Source organism: Rhinopithecus bieti, unplaced genomic scaffold, assembly GCF_001698545.2.
Source record: "Rhinopithecus bieti isolate Rb0 unplaced genomic scaffold, ASM169854v2 scaffold_27006, whole genome shotgun sequence".
In the NCBI taxonomy this organism is placed as follows: Eukaryota; Metazoa; Chordata; class Mammalia; order Primates; family Cercopithecidae; genus Rhinopithecus; species Rhinopithecus bieti.
Window position 1 is genome coordinate 2,724,771 of NW_016813373.1, and position 19,771 is coordinate 2,744,541.

Here is a 19,771-nt window from a genome sequence, read left to right on the forward strand (position 1 = left end):
TGTTCTCTATTGCTAAATTCAAGGAACAGGGTTAAGGTAACTTATTTGGACATGGTGTATCTATACAATGGAATATTTTGCAGGCATAGAAGGAGTGTAGTACTGATACATGGTGTAACATGAAGGAATCTTGAAAACATGCTAAATTAAAGAAGCCAGCCATAGCAGCTACACATCATATACTTGGACTTGTATATGAAATGTCCAGAATCAGCAAATCTGTGGACACAGAATGTAGATCAGTGGTTACCTAGGGCTGGGGCCGGGAGGGTGGTAGGGTCACAGGGTGATAGCTAAAGGATAGAAAGTTTCTTCTTGAGGTGGCAAAATATTCTAAAATTGATTATGGGGATGACTACTCAACTCTGTGAATATACTAAAAAGCATTGGACTGTGTACTTCAATGATATGTGGATTATATCTCAATAAAGCTGTTATTTAAAAAAAAAGAAAAGAAAAAAGATATCTTACTTGGTTATCACTTTCCCTATAATCCTTCACATTTGTCACTTTAAGTAGACAGAGAGGATACCTATTCATTTAGGGCCACATATAGTTAATTTTGAAATGATTTTCTCCAAATATGAATAGCTTAATGATTTTCTTTATTATTTAGAGTAATATTACACTCACTATAAAACAAACAGGCTCTTAATAATATGTTTGTTTTATAATAATGAAAATGTTGCATAAATAGTGATATTGCCCCTGTTAATTCTTTGTCTTCAGAATCATGGACCCATTAACCCTGGAGGGTGTGTAGAGAAACCACGAGGCTCACAGAGATGTAGTATCCTGGAAAGGGAGAGGGGCAGAGCAGATGCTTTGCAGATGTGGTTTCACTCACTTTCCCAGCAGTCCCGTAAAAGCGCTGTCATATTTCCCTTGTAGAGATGAGAACATTTAAGCTCAGGAAAGTTAAGCAGCTTGTCCGGGATCATTCAGAAAGTGAGTGGAGAGTTGCACCTGGAACTCACCACCTCTGGTTGCAGAGCCCATCCCGGTTCCACCATTCTCTGACTCTGGGAGTAGGAATAGTGACCTGTGAGCCAGAAAATTTGGCTTCCATACCTGCAACTCTCGGCAGTTATTCGTGGAAATTTGGGAAAATCCCTGGTTCTGGCATCTTCATCTCTAAACTTAGGGGCCTGGCCAAGATGACCTCTCAGATCTGTGGGCTCTGTGTGTGTTGCTAAAAGTCTTTTTTTTTTTTTTTTTTTTTTTAAGCTCACTGACAAGAACATGTCCTAATTGAACAACTTGATGCCCCAATTGAATAATGCTTTTTTATGATTATAATATGCATTGCTAGGGAAATATACCTCTCTTCACACGGGTGGCCAAGTCCACCTTAAAAGAAATAAAAAGTCACCTCACATAAAAAAATTCATGGGCCTCGTCTGTGCTTACAGTACCCACCCAACCCTGAGAGGAGTACAATCACTCCTTAGACGTGCGTCCTGAAGACAGCTGGGCTGAAGGTGTCGGGTTATTCCTAACTCTTCATTGTTAATATTTTCTTAATCCCTTTTCATAGAGACCGAATGCTGATGTTTGAAGAACTTTCAGATATCTTCTCAGACCATAATAACCATTTGACCAGCCGAGAACTACTGATGAAGGTGAGGCTCTTAGTGAGGGTGCTGGGTAGTGCTTAATAGCTCTGGAATCCATTCAAGGAAGAGTAGCATGAGGGCTCCTTAAGTTCCTTCAACCCCAAAGAAAGCCTAAAGTAACTAGAAGGCAAAAATATTTTAAAATGCAGAATCTAAGAAACTTGGGGCTGAGAAAATTCTAAGTCCAGTTGAGCTCTCTCTTTCTACCTCCCTTAGCTTGCCTGTTATGCAAGCAGATTGTGAAACTTGAGTTCATATGCGTATGTACCTCCTTAACAAGCTACTCTGCAAATACCAAGTGCTGGCAGTTAGGTGGGTGAGAGGCCCTGGAATATTCCTTCTCAGCAAAACATCTAGAATGACAGAGGCCAAGCCTGCCTGCAATTCCACATCCTTTATTTGGACTAAATTGCACAATCTGTCAGTCAGCAGTATTTATTGAACACCAAATAAGTGCTGACTTCTGAATGACACACTAGGTAAAGATATAGCTTAGTTCATTTTATCTCTCCAGACATTTGTTGAATGCCTAATATTTGTAAAGCTTTGAACTTGCCTCTAGAAATATGAAGATGAGTAACACAAACACTGTTTCCTGGAGTTTACCTTCTAATTGGGGTATACAGACACTAAACAACTAGCATAAACGGTCAAATAAAGACAACTAACAGGTTGTGAACAACCATCAGAGGGGGACTAGCATAGACCAAATATTATCCTCATAGTCTTTCTATAAAGTAGATTTTATCATCATCATTTTGTAGATAGCCAAGACTCAGAGAGGGTAGTAACCTGCCCTAAGGCATACAGCCAATAGGTGGTAGAGCTAAAATATGAATGTATCTGGTGAGACTCTAAAACCTGTGCTTTTATCACCAAGGCAAAGCTATTTCTTCTGACCTTTCTGGAGTAGGGTGCAGTTAGTAGTTCAATAAACATTGGTTGAGCACCCACTAGGTGTTGGAGATGTAACCATATTAAAGGCAGTGTTTGATCTTAAGGGGATTACAGTCTCATGGGAGAGGTAGAACATTTATAAAATAGGGTGATATGTCCTACCATAGGGGAAAGTCCTGAACTGGGCAATCAAAAGTTGTGATTCTTATCCTTAATCTCCTTTTCTAAAAATGGGAGCCAATCAAAATATTTGGTCTGTTGACTTCATAGAATTGTTTTGAAGATTCACTATGGTAAAATACTTGAAAGTGCTATGCAAATATAAGTTATTTTTTATATTTGGTGAGCTATATTCATGTAAAACCAAAGTATGCATAACAAATGAAAATGAATAGAGAATAAGCTGCATATTTGAGCGTAGGGAAGATAGTTGGAGTAGGAGTGAAAATAGGTAGAGGTGGGGTTAGTAAGAAAAGGCATCCAGGTGCTAACTCTTAGGTTAGTCGATCCTGTAAGGGCATTTGTTATGGTCTTCATCACTGTTCCTGTCCTATGTTCTACTTATCCTTCATGTTTCAGTGTAGGCTCCTCCTTTTCTGGAAGCCTTCCTTCATTCTCAGGTCTGATTAGGTGCCTTCCCCTGTGCTCCAGGAGAAGCTGTCATTTCTCTGTCCTGGCACTTATCACATGCTGTATTGCAATTGCCTGTCTCTCTACTGGTCTGTAGGCCTCTTGCAGGCGGGGGCTGTATGTATCTTTTCACTTTGTATCCGTAAAGTCCAACCAGTGCCTGGCATGCAGTAAGCGTTCAGAAGCTATTGTTTGGCTGCATGAATTGATGGGTCTTATCATTCACATGACTTTTTAACAATTGCCCACTGTTAGCCCTTCTTAGAGTAGGTGATATGAGCAGGGCAGTATGTGCTGATGTCTGACTTTGGATTTGGACTACCTGATTAACTGCACACTAAACAATGATTGCTGAGATCGTGTTACTCCCTGCTTCACATCCCCCTGGCTTTGCATACTTTAAATGGAAACCCATCTGGCTGGAAGGAGATGGCTTAGTGGTCTCCCTGTCAGCAGTACGAAGCTAGACTAACTGGAGCCACACATTCAAATCCAAATAGCCCTGAGTCATCCTTCCAAAGTAGATAAATTGAATACTGAGCAGCTCATTGCCTGGTGGCAGCCTTCTGGCTGAAGGCTTAGAAGCAAAGCTATATCTAGACATTAAAGATCCCATAAACATTTCTTAAATGCAGACGTTACCCCAGTACTCTAAATTAAATTTCTTATAGATATGACTCAGATTCCAAAGAAAGGAAAAACTTGGCTATGAATTCATATGGTCTGTGCATTATCATTAATGATAGTGAAATGCTTTGGGCAGTCCATGTATATCTGTAGGTCCCTTTCCAGTCATTTTGTTAATCATTCTTCAAGTGAAGTGTCTAATTCTGAGTGTAAATTGTCAGCATATTTTTTTTTAATGGAATCACAAGGTACTTAAGTTCTCAAAAGAGTCACTAGGAAAAACTACTGGCCTCTGTTTCTAATGTTACTCCTGGTTTTATACTGATTTACAGTTGGGTAATAGTATTATAGTTTTATTTTATTTTTTGTAGAGATGTAGTCTCACTATTTTTCTCAGGCTGGTCTCAAACTCTTGGACTCTTAGTTTTAAATGACCTAACTTCTCTTCTTCTGGGAAGATGTAATGTGCCACTTATATAATATGGCCCAGGCAACATGATAATTAGCAAAAATCTGTGGTTTTCCTTTTAATTGTTTTTTAAAAATGTTTCATCTCCTCTCAAAGACTATCTTAAACCTGCTATGTCCTTACGATTTCTGAAACCTGGGTAATACTAAGCAGGTGAATTATAGTCTGGAAATTTCAAAACGTCAGGAAAGAAAGCAGGATGCCACCAAATCTTGGTTCTCACGACTCTTGGTGAGAATTTTTTTCGGTTGACTTTATATAAAGGACTGGTGGAAAGCCCCAGAAATTCAACCCTGATGGAGACGTATATTCAGTGACACTCCAAAACATGCTAAACTCAAAGTTAGAGCAAGAGCCTGTTACAGCTGTGACAGTTCTGAGCTGTAATTGCTGGTAACTGCTGAGCTTAAGTTAACCAACATTTATTGATATGGATCCAGAGTCTAGTAGAAAAGTTCCATCTAGACCTAGTAGAAGAGGGCCCTCTGAAGCCTGGGAACAGCATGGATGAGTGTAGCTGAACTCTGCTAAAGATGGATATAAAGAAAAGATGAGACTTAAGCAAGCCATTTGCACTACAGAGATGGAGAGGGAAGAGAATGGCAGAGGGGGAGACAAAAGGAGAGAGAGAGGGAGAAGGAGATTGATGGAGGAAGAGGGAGATTTGGCATTTATCCAAACATAGGTGGTGATTAAAGTCATGAGATGGGATGGTATTTCCAAAACATGAATACAGCAAAAGCAAGAAGATGACTTTGACAAGAAGAAGAATCATTAAGAAAATATGAAAACAGCAGAGGAGCCAGGGGAGAGAATGAGTGATACAGTCACAAAACCTATGAAAACTTTCAAGAAAGTTCAAGAGATTGATGTTGCGTGACATTGCAGAGTAGGAGATTTGGGGCTGAGGAAGGAAAAACTGAAACTGCTGGATGTGGCAGATAAGTGGATTTTCCGTTGACACCTCATTTGGAATAATTGGGATTCGTCAGTGTTTTTAGATCTCTAGCAGGGATGGAATCTCATTCTCATGAAATCATAAAGTCATGGAATCAACCAGTCTTGTAGTTCCCCATCTCAGGTGTTTCTCTCTCCTGACTAATGAGAAGGTTGTCTTAAGTGCTCTTTTGAGATCCCTTTCACCTCTGTTATTCTGTGATTCTTAGGAACCTTTGAACTTTTCAGAAATCCTCTTTAGGAATTTTAGCCATGTCTACAATAATTTCTGATACATTATTCCTCTGCCCATAACTGACATACTGGAGGGAGACCAGAAGGACCTACACACCGGAAAGAGGTGGGCACTCGTACTCAAGTCAGACATAATTGATTTCTCACTCTAAGCAAATTCTCAAAAATGTGGGAGGACTCACAACTATCTAGCATAGGAAAGGCGCATATTAGGCTGCTTTCTTTTTTTTAGAGGTGGGGTCTCACTATGTTGCTCCGGTTGGACTTGAACTCCTGGACTTAAGCAACCCTCCTGCCTCAGCCTCCTGAGTAGCTAGGATTACAGGCGCGCACCACCATGTCTGGTATAGGCTATTTTCATCCATCCCTGGGAAAAACTATGAGTGGGAGATCATTAACTAGTAGCTCTCTTTATTATCATTTGTGATGGGAAGAACTTAAATAGATAATGAGTCACTGTGGGTTCCGTCCCAGTGGTGTACCTGGGACCTGAGTTAAGGCTGGTGAGAGATGGAGCATATTGGTGCTCTGTCACTATCAACAAGACCAATGAAAAAAATCCTTTTGCAGTTTTACAGTAGTGGAAGGTCATGTGCTCTGGTAACACATAAATCTCAGGAAAAGTGACTAAGGAAAAACTAGCATAGAAGTTATATACTACTGAATTGTGCCATTTACCCACCATTCATGCAGTTCCTGGAAAATGAGAACTTAACAGGACCCCAAAACCACAAAACCAAAAGCACTTAATGTTCAGTCAGCAAACTCGTGATTACTCATTATGTAGAAGAGTTTGTTGTTACAATAGACAGGAGGAGAGAAAAGGTAGCCATGTGTCCTCAGGCACCAGGAGAAAGGATTGATTTGTAAGAGTTTCAAACCTGAGAGGCAATTTAGAAGAACTGACTGGGGGCTGGGGATGTGTGAAAGTTCGGCTTTCATGGATTGGTCATGTATTACAATATTGGACTTCCTCAGAAAACTTCTGGTGCAAAAGTTTCATTTAGCTAAGAAATACTACAGAAGTAGCCCCTTTCTTTCACAGAATGCTGGCACATCCATGTCAGGCCAAGATCAATAAATCACAAATGTACAGAGGAAGTCGATCATTGTTTTCAGGATATCTGATTACTTTGAGTTTAATTTGGGATCTGTAAAAGTGTCTTCATTTATGCGAATTGCCTGGCTTATACTGATGATTACTTTCATAACCAAATCAGGTCATCTTCTTACAAAGTAAGAGGAAGGCTGGGTGTGGTGGCTGGCTCACGCCTGTAATCCCAGCACTTTGGGAGGCTGAGGCAGGTGGATGATCTGAGATCAGGAGTTCAAGACCAGCCTGGCCAACATGGTGAAACCCCATCTCCACTAAAATATATATATATATAATAATAAAATAAAATACAAAAGTTAGCCAGATGTGGTGGCACATTCCTGTAATCCCAACTACTCAGGAGGCTGAGACAGGAGAATCACTTGAACCTGGGAGGCAGAGGTTGCAGTGAGCTGAGATTGCACCACTGCACTCCAGCCTGGGCAACAGAGCGAGACTTCGTCTCAAAAAAAAAAACGAAGTTGGGGGAAGAACAAGAAAATCCAAGTCCACCAGCCTCATTATAAATAGACAACTTGCAACAAGCCAGCCAAGTATTTGCATAATATATATTGTGAGAGCCTGCCAGAGGCCTCTTCATTTTGCATGGCATTCTGAGCGAGAGTTATGCAGGGTTGTGTGTGAGAAACTAGATGCCTCTTTACTTCTCTCCATTGTGGCATCCTGTAGCAATTCCCTCTGTGTGCATTTCTGTTTCTTAGGAAGGAACCTCAAAATTTGCAAACCTGGACAGCAGTGTGAAAGAAAACCAGAAGCGTACCCAGAGGCGGCTGCAGCTCCAGAAAGACATGGTATGTCTGGCCCTCATCTTCCCTGGCAGCTTACAGAGGAGAAGGGCCATTTGCGGCTGGGCTCCCACATGGCACTGGCACCTTCAGTCAACAGGGCACCCAGGTTTCCAGAAAGGGTCTCCCATTCTCTACACCCCATTTGTTCTCAGCAGCCCTAGGAGGTCTATAGGAGAGAGATGATTACCCCCATTCAACCAGTAGGAAGTAAACACTGGGTTGCAAATCCTGTTTTCTGGCAAAGTTGTTTTCTGAAGGTGAGCGGGAGTTTATAGCAGGTAGACTTCCTCCCTCTTGCAGTCTCTTCCACCCCCTCCTGCACTTAGAAGCTGCTCCACCTTGGCCTGAGGGCCTCCTGAGCTTCCTACTGTAGTCATCTTCTGATACGTGGTGACCAAGGAGAAAGAGTGTCTTCTCCACAGGGCCCTGGTCATTGTACTCAGATATCCTTTCATTTGTTCTAAACCCTCTAGTCATTGCCCAGCTCTCCTTCCTAATCCCAAGGCTAACCAAATCTTTATAGTTTTCAATGTTTGAAGGAGCGTCATGCCTCCCTCCTTAAGACTGAAAGATAGTTATTATCAACTTTAACTTCACTTTAAACTACTGACTGTTAGCATAAAGTATGGAAGACCAGAGGGAAGAGATTAGAGACTGACAAACTCTAAGTATTCTGCTTTAAGAGGATTTTCTCTTTCTTTGGAAAGCTGAGCATAAGTAAGAAGTGTTTTTGAATGATAGGACTTTTCTGCAACATGAAACCTATAAAACATTCACAGTGTCACAAACTTTTTTGGTTGTTCAAAGACAAGCTAAAAATAGCTGTTACCAAAAAATAGATTATTTTAGTACAGGATGAGACCTTGTACACAGAATGGGAAAGACACACTGCAGCTGACAGTGAGTTCCTGAAGGACAAAACCCTCCTTGGTATGAACCTCACAAAGCAGTTCTGGCTGAGGAAGCAGCCAGCCTCATGTCAAGTAAGCTGGCTTTACCCTGGTTGAGACTTTGTGTTCCTGCCAAAATTTCCAGAATTAGCTCGATGGGATTTAGGATAAGGGATCCATGGGGACCCCTTTTTACTTTTCCTTTAGGATGGTTAGTGCCTTGGTGGCTTCGTGAAGAAGAGAGATGATTTTGAAGGAGATTTAGTGAAATGAATATAGTGTATCCCTGCAGTTGTAGGTAGAAGTGCCTTCACCTTCATTTCCAACTTTTTATTCTGGAACAAGTGTAGATTTACAGAAACGCTGCAAAGCTAGAAGTTCAGTTTCCCTCATTGTTAACATCTTCTAAAACCATAGCACATTTGTCAATACTAAGAAACTGACACTGGCATAATACTATTAACTAAAATCTAGACTTTGTTTGAATTTCACCAGTTTTCCACTAGTATTTTCTTTCTGTTCCAGGACCCAATACAGCATTTTGTTGTCTGTCATCCCAGTCTCCTCTGGTCTACGACAGTGTTTTCTTGACTGTTTTTTATTACCTTGATGGTCTTAAGGAGTCCATCCAGGTATTCTGTAGAATGTTCCACAGTTTTGAGGTTGTCTACTGTTTTCTAGTGATTAGACTGAGCTTCTGGATTTTTAGAAAGAATATCACAGAGTGCAGTGTCCTTCTCGTCATATCACATCAAGAAGTGAATGAATGGTTTCTGTGTGCCGTCTGGTGTCATGTTGATGGTGACACGAATGATGGTGATCTTTATTACTTGGCTAAGGTAGAGTTAGCCAGGTTCTCCCTTAGAAGTTACTGTTTTTCTGTTTCCTCCCTCTATTCTTTGAGGGTGAGTCACTAAGTCTAGCCCAAGGGGTCATTTTAATAGTGATGCCCTATACTTTTGTGGTACATACTTCTCTGTGTGCAACAGCCAGTGGTGAGACATTGACTATCCAGTACCATTCCAAACTACCAGGTATGTCCCCATGCTCTGAAAGAGAACAGATATCCTTCTCATTTGAGCCAAAGCAAAACATAAACCCCACTGTCAACACTTTTGAACAGATGTGCATGATCTCCTGGCTTTGAGGCTTGGTTTTCATGATTTCACAAGTTAGACATTAGATCATGGAGTTTCTATCCTATTTGTGTAGAAATGTTAAAAATGTTATTCATGGAGGTTAGCACCACTGGACCCCAGTTAGGCCTTAAATACATCCATTTGCTCCAGCTTGAAGATTCCTAAAACGCTTCAACTTTTCAATAACAATAAAGACAGTTTTGCTTTGGTTGCTCTTCAGGGTGTGATGCAGGGAACTGTGCCCTACCTGGGCACCTTCCTGACTGACCTGACCATGCTTGACACTGCCCTGCAGGACTACATCGAGGTGAGTTCCATGTGAGTGGTGTGATTGGGCCTGCAGCCTTCCTTCTCACTGGATACCCCAAAGAGTAATTAACTTCTCTTAGTATCTTTTGAAGGTCCAAAAGTACATGGCATTGTGCTAGCTGCTAGGAGGAATACGAAGAATAATACCAAATAGTAACACCAGAAGTGGCTCAAAATCCAGTGGAAGCAATAATATATCAAAATAAGCAGTGAACAATAGTAATAACAGAAATTCAAACAAATGCATTGAGAGAACACGGGAGATCACAATTATTATTATTTTTTTGAAATGGAGTTTTGCTCTTGTTGTCCAAGGTGGAGTGCAATGGCATGATCTTGGCTCACTGCAGCCTCCGCCTCCTGGGTTCAAGCAATTCTCCTGCCTCAGCCTCCCAAGTAACTGGGATTACAGGCACCACCATACCCAGCTAATTTTTTGTATTTTTAGTAGAAACGGGGTTGGTCTCGAACTCCTGACCTCGTGATCTGCCCACCTCAGCCTTCCAAAGTGCTGGAATTACAGGCGTGAGCCACCGCGCCCAACCTAATTTTTGTATTTTTACTAGAGACAGGATTTCACCATGTTGGTCAGGCTGGTCTTGAACTCCTGACCACAGGTGATCATCCCACTTTGGCCTCCCAAAGTGCTGGGATTGCAGGCATTGACCCACCACACTCGGCCCACAATTAACTCTTATGAGGGGTTGTGATGAAAAGGGGTTATGAAGAAGTAGGTTTGGGTTTGAACAAGACTTTAAGGCCAGGCGCGGTGGGTCATGCCTATAATCCCAGCACTTTGGGAGGCCAAGGCAAGCGAATCACCTGAGGTCAGGAGTTCAAGACCAGCCTGGCCAACATGGTGAAACCCTGTCTCTATTAAAAATACAAAAATTAGGCTGGGCGCGGTGGCTCACGACTATAATCCCAGCACTTTGGGAGGCTGAGGCGGGCAGATCAAGATGTCAGGAGTTCAAGACCAGCCTGGCCAATATGCTGAAACCCCATCTCTACTAAAAATACAAAAATCAGCCAGGCATGGTGACACATGCCTGTAGTCCCAGCTACTCAGGAGGCTGAGGCAGAAGAATTGCTCGAGCCCGGGAGGCGGAGGTTGCAGTGAGTCGAGATCGTGCCCCTGCACTCCAGCCTGGGCGACAGAGCAAGACTCCACCTCAAACAAACAAACAAACAAAACCAAAATACAAAAATTAGCCGGGCATGGTGATGGGTACCTATAATCCCAACTACTCTGGAGGCTGAGGCGGGAGAATCACTTGAACTTGGGAGGCGGAGGTGGCAGTGAGCTGAGATCATGCCATTGCACTCCAGCCTAGGCGTCAGAGTGAGACTCGGTCTCAAACAAACAAACAAACAAAAAACCCCCTCAAGACTTTAATGTTGAGTAGGACTGCTTGGTGGAGTAGGGAGTTAGTCAAATTTGTGATTTTTCAAACATGCTTTTCTTTCTGTATTGCTGTTTTCTTTTGTATTGCTGTGGGGTATTTTTCTCTCTCTCTGTCTCTTTCTCTCTGTGTCCCCTCCCTCTTCCTCTCTGTTCCCCCTCTCTACCCCCCTACTCCCTTCATCCCCCTCTTCTCTGAAAGGGAAAATACATGAAAACTCAGACAAACAACTTGTTAGTAGCAGCAATAAAATAATAAGTGAAGAAGAAATTTCAAATTTGAGATGAGATTGAAAGATTGCTTGTATCTTTCCGCATATCCTACCCCCTGGTTATCATATGCAACCAGCCTGCTTTTACTGTATCTTAATTAGAAGAAGTAGAAGTTATTTTGCATAGATCTACCTACCTTTGGATTTGCCACAGTGTTGAGGACATGTTTATTCATTTTGTGTTTCCTGACCTCTGTGTCTCTTCACATCCTCTTCCTCAGCTTATCTCAGGAAACACCCATCAGCGTTGGGGAATTTTGGGGAGTAACCAAAGATTGAGAAGTTAAATTCAGCCTACTGAGAATAGGAGCTGAGGGGATGAAGAATTGAAACTTAACTTTTCATGATGCTATGGAGAAATGACTTCCCTTTTGATAAACCATATGAGTCAATGACCATCTGTTTTAGTTGCTTTTGGTAAGGGAAAAAAGTGTAATGGAATATTTACTCTAGCTTTTATCTTTACTGCTTCTGCAAGTGTCTTTGGATCCTGATTTGTAATTATTTATCATTACTATTTTAGTTGGTTTCAGACATTTCAAGAGAAGACTTTCTGCCTATCCTGCCTTTTAATAATAAATTAAATTTTTTAAAGCAAAACAGGACTCTCTTCTTCCACAGTAGCCATAATTATAGGATCATTGATAACTGTGACTTTATCACCCCTTTGATCTATTTTAATGTGACCTACAGCAACATAAGGCTGTGTTTTAAAGGAGCTTGGTTGGTCACTCTTTTTATTAAAATTTCTTTCAGGGTGGACTGATAAACTTTGAGAAAAGGAGAAGGGTAAGTAGAGTTGATTGGCTGTGGTTTTCTGTTTTCCTTTGTCTGACCATGAAAAAAATGAAATAAATGGGGACTTAAGTTTCTTTGTAGAGGCAGAAAAAAATGAGTTAGCACCTATTGAACGTTTATCTTTGACCATTTTGCTTGGCATGCTCCTCCTATACGTTATCCCCCACTAGCCTTATGAGGTGGGGTTTATCATCCTCAATTCAAAGGTGAGGAAGCTAGGACTCAAGAGATTTAATTACTGGACCAGAATCTCTTGGTGGCAAAGCCAGGGTTCTCATCCTGTCCTGATGCACCAAAGCCCACACTTCTTCCCTGCCCACTCCTTAGCTCCTTTACAATTAGTTCCAGCAATAGCAGGCTCACCCCTATAATTAATAACAGTGTATTTTATACTTGAAGATTACTAAGAGAGTAGACTTTAAGTATTCTCCCCACAAATAAATATGTGAAGTAATGCGTATGTTAGCTTGATTTAGCCATTCCACGGTATATACATGTTTCAGAACATCATGTTGCACATCATGTTGCACACCATAAATACAAACAATTTTTTAATTTGCCAATTAAAATAAAAACCAGGTTTACCCTATTAAGGATAAGGGGTTTCCGATGAGTAAATGACATAGAAGAGTTAATAAAGATGGTAAACTCTTGTGGGTCTACTCGAGAGAGGAAAGGAAATAGTCTTCGTCTTAGGTGTAGGTAGTTATGCTTTTCCTTTCCTGTCAGCATAGGAAGGGGTGCTCAACATCAGTTTCAGTCTTTCTGTGGACAGCACAGTTCTGAACTGTGCTCTTCAAGATAAAACATTCTTGAAATTTTCTGTGATTTTATATTCAAATGGTATATTTAAATAGATATTTAAAAGACTCAAAGGAAAATGAGTGAGCAAAATAATAACTTCACCCTGTAGTATTCTCATTATTCTTTAGTACTTTCACATTCCACAAATATTGACTGTCTACTTTATGTAGGGGGTTTGGGAATTACAGCAGAGAAAGACCAGAGCTCCCTGTCCTCATAAAGTTCACAATCCAGGAGAGAGGTAGACAAATAAATAGGCAGTTGTAATACAACCTGACAAGGGTTTGTGAGCAGAAGTCGTGGGTATTAGAGAAGTATATAGTTGGGGTATCTATCTCCAACTTGTAGGGCCAGAGAAACTTCCAGGAGAAAATGACATTGAAGTTAAAACCAAAAAGGCATAGAGGAGCTAAACCAAGCTGGGCTCATCAGTAACAGATACTAACCTGGACAAATGTAAATTTTCTGTCCCTTATAGATGATCCTTTTTTCTTTAGCGTGATGGTAGATATTCCTTGAGGATACTGAGACCAAGGGCTGAGGTCATTGGATGGAAAGTTAAGATTTGGAGAATCTGCCAGTTCTTGAGTTACTTCTGTCATGTCCTGTAATGATAATAAATTCAGTTATTGCCCCCTCAGTTCCCCTCTCTGTCATTTAACTTCAGAATAACCCTGGTTGGTAATCTCTTTCCTTTTTAGACTAGGATATTAAACTTTAGGAAAGTTTGACTGTAAAACCTAAACCTAAAGCTTATATCCATTGCTGACTTAAATTTTTTTATTGAAACATCCAAAGAAGTATAAATAATTTTCAACATAATTATGTACTTGCCTCTCTGTGAGTTTTAAAAGACTTAGTTAAATGATTTAGTGGTGTAGTAAAAACCCAAGGATTCAGGAAATCTAAACATTCAATTTTATGGGACCTAGGACTGTTTAGATACTCAGCCCTACCAAAACTTACTTATTGAGGGATAAAGGTTGAAGAAGATGGGGATGGGGAACTTGGGAGCTCCCTGATTAAAGTATTCGTTTTCTTTCTTTTTTTTTTTAAGAAATATGAATAGAAATTTTTCATATATTTATGAAGTACTTATAACCTTACAAATCATTTCTCTATTCCAAGGATGAAAGTGAAAAAGAGAAAAAGGAAGCCACTGGGACTTTACATAGTGGCCAGTTTGGGTTGCTTTGGTAGCTTGTTTGATTCCTATAAATTGCTTTTTTCAAGGAGAAAAGAGGATTAAAAATTAAAGCATACAAGGACTTTGGAGAGTTTGAGTTAGCTCCTTTATTTTTAAGGAAGCCGTATTTCAGAATCCTCCTAGATGGTTTTCTTCATCTTTTATCCTAGTGTGGTATATTTTCATGTTGAAAAGATCTATATTTGGTTGGCCTTATTATTCAGTCTTTTTTTTTTTTTTTTTTTTTTTTAATTTTGGTATCCTGTCTGCTTTAGGAATTTGAAGTGATCGCCCAGATAAAGCTCTTACAGTCTGCCTGCAACAGCTACTGCATGACCCCAGACCCAAAGTTCATCCAGTGGTTCCAGAGGCAGCAGCTCCTGACAGAGGAGGAGAGGTGGGCTCACCTGTCATTCATCAGGGGAGAACTGAAGCATTGGCAAGAAAAATGGTGCATTTAATACCTTGCCAGGTCATTTATTCAACAACTATTTAGTGAGCAGCTGCTAGGTTCCAGGTCCTTGGTTTTCAAAGGCGCATGGTGTGGCAGGAAAAGCTGAGGTGATAGCATCAAGATGTACTTTCAGACTCTTGCTTGGCCACTGATTTACCTTTGTAACCTTGAACAAGTCATTTGTTCCTCCCTATCTTCAGGATGCTCATCTGTAGAGTGTTTGTTTGTGAGGCGTAACTAAGATCTTCTGTGGGATTGCTTTGTTAGAACGCGTGTCCTTAGCGTTATCACCACCACCATTGTCACCGTGTTTGTCATTCCTGTTCATTGATGGTACCTTTCCAGGGAGCTCTCAACCTAGAGGGGGTGAGAGACTCATGAGACATTGAAATATGATGGGTAACTACATTGCTACAGAACCTATGGGAAGAATTGGGGAAAATAAGGAAAATATAAAGGCATTAATATTTAGGCTGGGCTGTAAAAGAGAAACAAGATTTTGCCATAATAACAAAGAAGAACTGGAAAATAATATTCCAGACCAAGACAGAACACAAGCAAAAGCTTGGTGGCCTGACATGCTCGGCATTTGGAGGAACAGTGATAACTCAGGTGTGGCAGGGACACAAGGAACAGTTTCACAATAGTAGGATGGGCCTAGAAAGGCACGTTCACTTGAGTGCCCTGCCCGCTGGCCCAGCTCGTCCCTGTCCTGTAGGCTGCTGGTTGGCAGATTGATCTGCAGGCCATGTGTGGCCCACTGCCTGTTTTTACATTTTTAAATGATTGGGGCGAAAAAAACAAAAAAAGAATATTTTGTGACATGAAACAGTGATTTGAAATTCAAATTTCAGTATCTACATAAAGAAGGTTTTATTGAAACACAGCCCATTCATTTACATCTCATCTGTGGTTGCTTTCATGCCTTAAAGACAGAGTTGAGTATTTTCAACAGAGACCATATGGCCCACAAAGCCTAAAATACTATGTGGTCCTTTACAGAAGAAGTTGGCCCATCCCTACCCTAGCCCAGGGAATTTCTTTGGAAGTTTATCATAAGGGAGAGTGAAATTGACAGCAAAATAAGTATTGACAAAAAAAAAAATGATGTTTAGAGAAGTATTAGAATGAATTAATGACAGCATTTGGATTCAAACTCAGGTCTGCCTGACTCTACAGCCTAAGTAAGCTCTGAAGATGGCTGTATAATGTCAGGCACCCTTCCCCACCCACCCAGTAACGAAATACATCTACTGTCTAGAGCTACAAGCTTTCGTAAAAGACACTTGGAATCACATATAAATTCCTCTTGTGCTTGTGTTCGTTATATCTGCCTGGCAGATAGAGGTCTGAACCTGGAGCATTTTAAATTGAGGATGTTTTGGCAATTAAAAGATTAAAAAAATATATTTGTAGGCCACCCTGGCCAATGTGGTGAAACCCCATCTCTACTAAAATAAATAAATAAATAAATATATCTTTATCAGTAATGTAATTGCCTATGTCTGTTCATTGAAGAGCAGATAGATTACAAAAGTCTTTTCATTTTCTTTAAATAAAACTAAGTCGTATGGGCATGTGCACAAACACACACATACAGAATAGTAGGAAGTAGGTAGTAGAGAAGAAATAGGAGGGGAAGGTAGTAGAGGAAGGAAGATTATTCCCCTGGCCTAGCAGTGGGATGAGAATGATCAGAATGGAGTTAGTTTTTGATGCTGCCAAAGTGCATATATCCTTGTATTTGAAACACGCAGAATTAAATAGCCTCAATCCATATGCCAGTGGAGGTGAGGGAGGAAGCACGTAAGATAAATGTGTCAAATCGGGCCATTAAGTCAGTACCCCCTGACGTTTATGATAGAACAAGGTTTGTATATATCTTTACTTTGAACAAAGAGCCTTCTCTAAAACAAAACCAGCACATCGTGTGAATTTAAATGTTTTTCAATTCTCTAACTTTGACCTCATGGAGCCCCCCTTCTCTTTCTCAGCTATGCCCTGTCATGTGAGATTGAAGCAGCTGCCGACGCCAGCACCACCTCGCCCAAGCCTCGGAAGAGCATGGTGAAGAGACTCAGCCTGTGAGTGTCCCCCAGGGGTTCTGGGGCTCCAAGAGGGTCCCATCAGAGTCGTGAGTGGAGATGTCTTCAACAGGATGACCTTGAGCCAGGGTGAAAGTGAAGAGCACTCCGCTCATTTGTTAAGCTGTTTATCCTTCTGTCATGAACTCAGAGCATTTGCTAAGTTCATTCTCCCCTGCCTTCTCTGTTGTGAATCACCATCTTCTCCTTCCTGGATCATTCCAATAACATCTTCACTGTCTTCTGGCTGCCCCTTACCCAACCATTCATTCTCTGCTAAATAGCTAGGTTGTCTTTTAACATGTACACCAGATTATGTTGCTTCCTGTATAAAAACCCCTATAGCTTTTATTTTAAAATAAAACCCAAACTCTGTATCCTGGTTTACTAGGCCTTACGTGATTTAACCTGCAGCCTTCTCTCTCTCACAGCATTGCCCTCTGTTCACCAGTGTCGAGGACGTTTGCACTGGCTGTGTCTGGCCTGAAATGCTCTTTCTTCATGGCTAGCTCCTTCAAATATTAGCAAAAATGTTATGTGCCAAGAGAGAACCCTTTCTAATGTTGCTGTCCACCCCTCATTCTCATTCGTGTTAGCTGCTTCCTCCAGTGGAACGTAAGCAACCTGAGAACAGGAACCTTGTCTGTCATGCTTGCAGTTGTATTGCCTGAGGCCAGCAGTTTGAGACTAGCCTGGACAATGTAGTGGGATCCTGTCTCTACAAAAAAATCACTTCAAGTATTAACTAGGCATTGTGGTCCATGCATGCATTCCCAGCTACTCGGGAGGCTGAGGTGGGAGGGTTGCCTGAGCCCAGGAGTTTGATGTTACAGTGAGCTATGATTGTGCCGCTGCACTCCAGCCTGGATGACAGGGTGAGACCCTGTCTCTAAGAACAAAACAAAACAAAACAAAACAACAACTATATATATATGTGTATATATGTATACATGCATACTATATGTGTATATATGTATACATGCATACTATATGTGTGTATATGTGTGTGTGTGTGTGTGTATATATGCAGTGTCTAGCTTTCAGTATGTGCCTGAAAAGCCACCATTATTTTTAATGAAATTAATTAGTTAATATCTTTTTGAGGATTTGAGGGGGATCAGGATTCCGACTGTCTTTATGGGCATTTGATAGTTTCCAGCACTGTCTCTCCACCTACCTCAGTGAGTCACATTGAGACACAGAGGCAGGGATGGTACATGACCTCGAGTGTTACCATGTCCCCGGTGTAACATAAAGACCTCTGTTGGACATGGATAGCAAGGTCTCCCACCATCAGCGGCCATGCAGGCTGCTACCTGCCATCAGGTGATATGAGGCATTGTGGATGGGTTGGAACATGCGCTTTAGTAGAAAGCATCTGGAAGATAATCCTATGTTTTGCTCACCCTCTCTTTGTTCAGATGACTATTCTGGCCCTGCTGAACTCTAAATTTATGAGCTTTTGGAGTCAGCTCTTGAGGACATTTTTCATAGTATCTTGCTGTCTTTTCATCTTTATAGATATGGGGGAATGAACTACTGAGATAATCTGAGGGGACTGACCATGCCTTGTCAGCTGGTGAGACTGGCATGTGCACAGGGAATCAGCTCCCTGATAGAGGAGTCCAGATATGCAGGGGATCCTGGGTGTCCACTCTGCTAACTGAGGCAGCAGAAGGAATTGGGAGCTTCTGGACTCACTATGGCGGTCAGAGGTTCTTAAGGAAAAAAACAAAAATGCTCAATGCAGGCAGGCCTAATCCTGAGTGCCGCTACCTCTGTCCTCCTGCCTTCTCCCCATCCTCATTTCTACGCTACTGCTTCTCTGTACTCCTCTCCAAGCCCGGTATCTATATGTTTTGTGGTGGGTGTTGTAATACCTCTGGATCCTCTCTCTTCACTGACACAGACAAGTGTTCAGTCCTATGAAAACATTTACTGTGAAATCCAGAGAGGGCAGGATTGTGAGGGTGCTATGTCCTTCACAAAATGTGGTAGGCACTCAGTACATCTCTTACTAGTAAAATCTAGCTGGGATAACCCTTGGTATCTGCAGTTGAGTTTGGGCATCTGTTATGAAAGGAGGTCATATGCCCCCATCTTATTTCTTGTACATACAAGGGTGTTTGCATACCATTATTTTCAAAAGGTTTCATGATCTTCTTAGCATGTTTACAAATCTGGGAAATGTATTTTTGCTATTCCCACATTTAATGGCTCATCATCCAAAGAGGTTGGGGAAAACTTTGGGTGCTTAGGCCTTGAAAGTCAGAGATGCCTGCTACTGAGTCAGAATGACCCTTCACAAAGCAGGACAAAGCAGGACCTTATTGAATTGTAGAAATGGAAGAACGCTAGAGACTCTGATGAGATAATGGATGGAGGACCGCTAGTTGACATCCTTCAAAGATCTACCTTGTAATTTATGGAGCGGTAAGACAAGGGCATTATTTTTGCTTCTGTGGTCAGAGTTTAGCTCATACCCCTATAGTCCCTGTGATGCTTGGAGGGTTATAAAAGGAAGACATGGAAAATGGGGCTGAAGATAGCAGGGTAGAGATGAAGCAGAGCAAAAATATGCTTGAGCTCTTGGAATTCAAGCATATAATTCTGAAAATATTTAATAAAAAATCAAGTTCATCTTCAATGTTTCTATTATTATTTTATAGTCAGTACTTGTTTAGGTTCAGCCCACTTGCTAGTTGTCTTGTATGCTGTTCCTTCTTACATCTGACTCCTGCCCTCCTTTTACCACTACTTGCGGTATCATCGGTTAATGGTAAACCCTCTCAGTAGTAGTCTGAGAAAGTCTTTATTTTGCTGTCCTTCTTGGAATTATATTAGATGGGTATAGGATTCAAAACTGACTATTACTTTCACTCAGCACTTTGATGATGATATTCAGTGTCTTTTGACTTCCGTGGTTGCTTTTGAGATGTCTGATATCTGCTTAATTACTATTCCTCTGTCTTATGTTCCCATCCCTGTTGCCTTCTTTCTTTCTTTCTCTTTCTTTCTTTCTTAGTTTCTTTCTTTCTGTCTCCCTCCCTCCCTCCCTCCCTTCCTTCCTTCCTTTTTTTTTTTTTTTTTTTTTTTTTTTT

General features: G+C 41.1%; 1 protein-coding gene and 1 long non-coding RNA gene across 17 annotated transcripts in view; one reads left to right on the plus strand and one right to left on the minus strand.

Moving 5' to 3' along the window:
- Nucleotides 1-19,771, plus strand: part of RGL1 (ral guanine nucleotide dissociation stimulator like 1) — a 297,516-nt gene that overhangs the window by 256,051 nt on the left and 21,694 nt on the right. For all 7 annotated transcript variants that reach the window (XM_017848080.1, XM_017848077.1, XM_017848082.1 and 4 more), the window contains 6 exons: nt 1,538-1,622; nt 7,246-7,335; nt 9,582-9,668; nt 12,101-12,133; nt 14,408-14,529; nt 16,581-16,670. In XM_017848080.1, coding sequence (XP_017703569.1) covers nt 1,538-1,622; nt 7,246-7,335; nt 9,582-9,668; nt 12,101-12,133; nt 14,408-14,529; nt 16,581-16,670 — 507 coding nt within the window. The remainder of the gene's footprint in view (nt 1-1,537; nt 1,623-7,245; nt 7,336-9,581; nt 9,669-12,100; nt 12,134-14,407; nt 14,530-16,580; nt 16,671-19,771) is intronic.
- The window catches only part of LOC108512722 (uncharacterized), a 51,899-nt gene that overhangs the window by 17,813 nt on the left and 14,315 nt on the right, over nt 1-19,771 (minus strand). For 9 of the 10 annotated variants that reach the window (XR_001880673.1, XR_001880668.1, XR_001880674.1 and 6 more), the window contains exons 3-5: nt 14,744-14,943; nt 13,393-13,551; nt 11,482-11,654 (exon numbers count right to left, since the gene is read on the minus strand). This is a non-coding gene — a long non-coding RNA (uncharacterized LOC108512722). The remainder of the gene's footprint in view (nt 1-11,481; nt 11,655-13,392; nt 13,552-14,743; nt 14,944-19,771) is intronic. The other variant, XR_001880671.1, reaches the window with a different exon arrangement.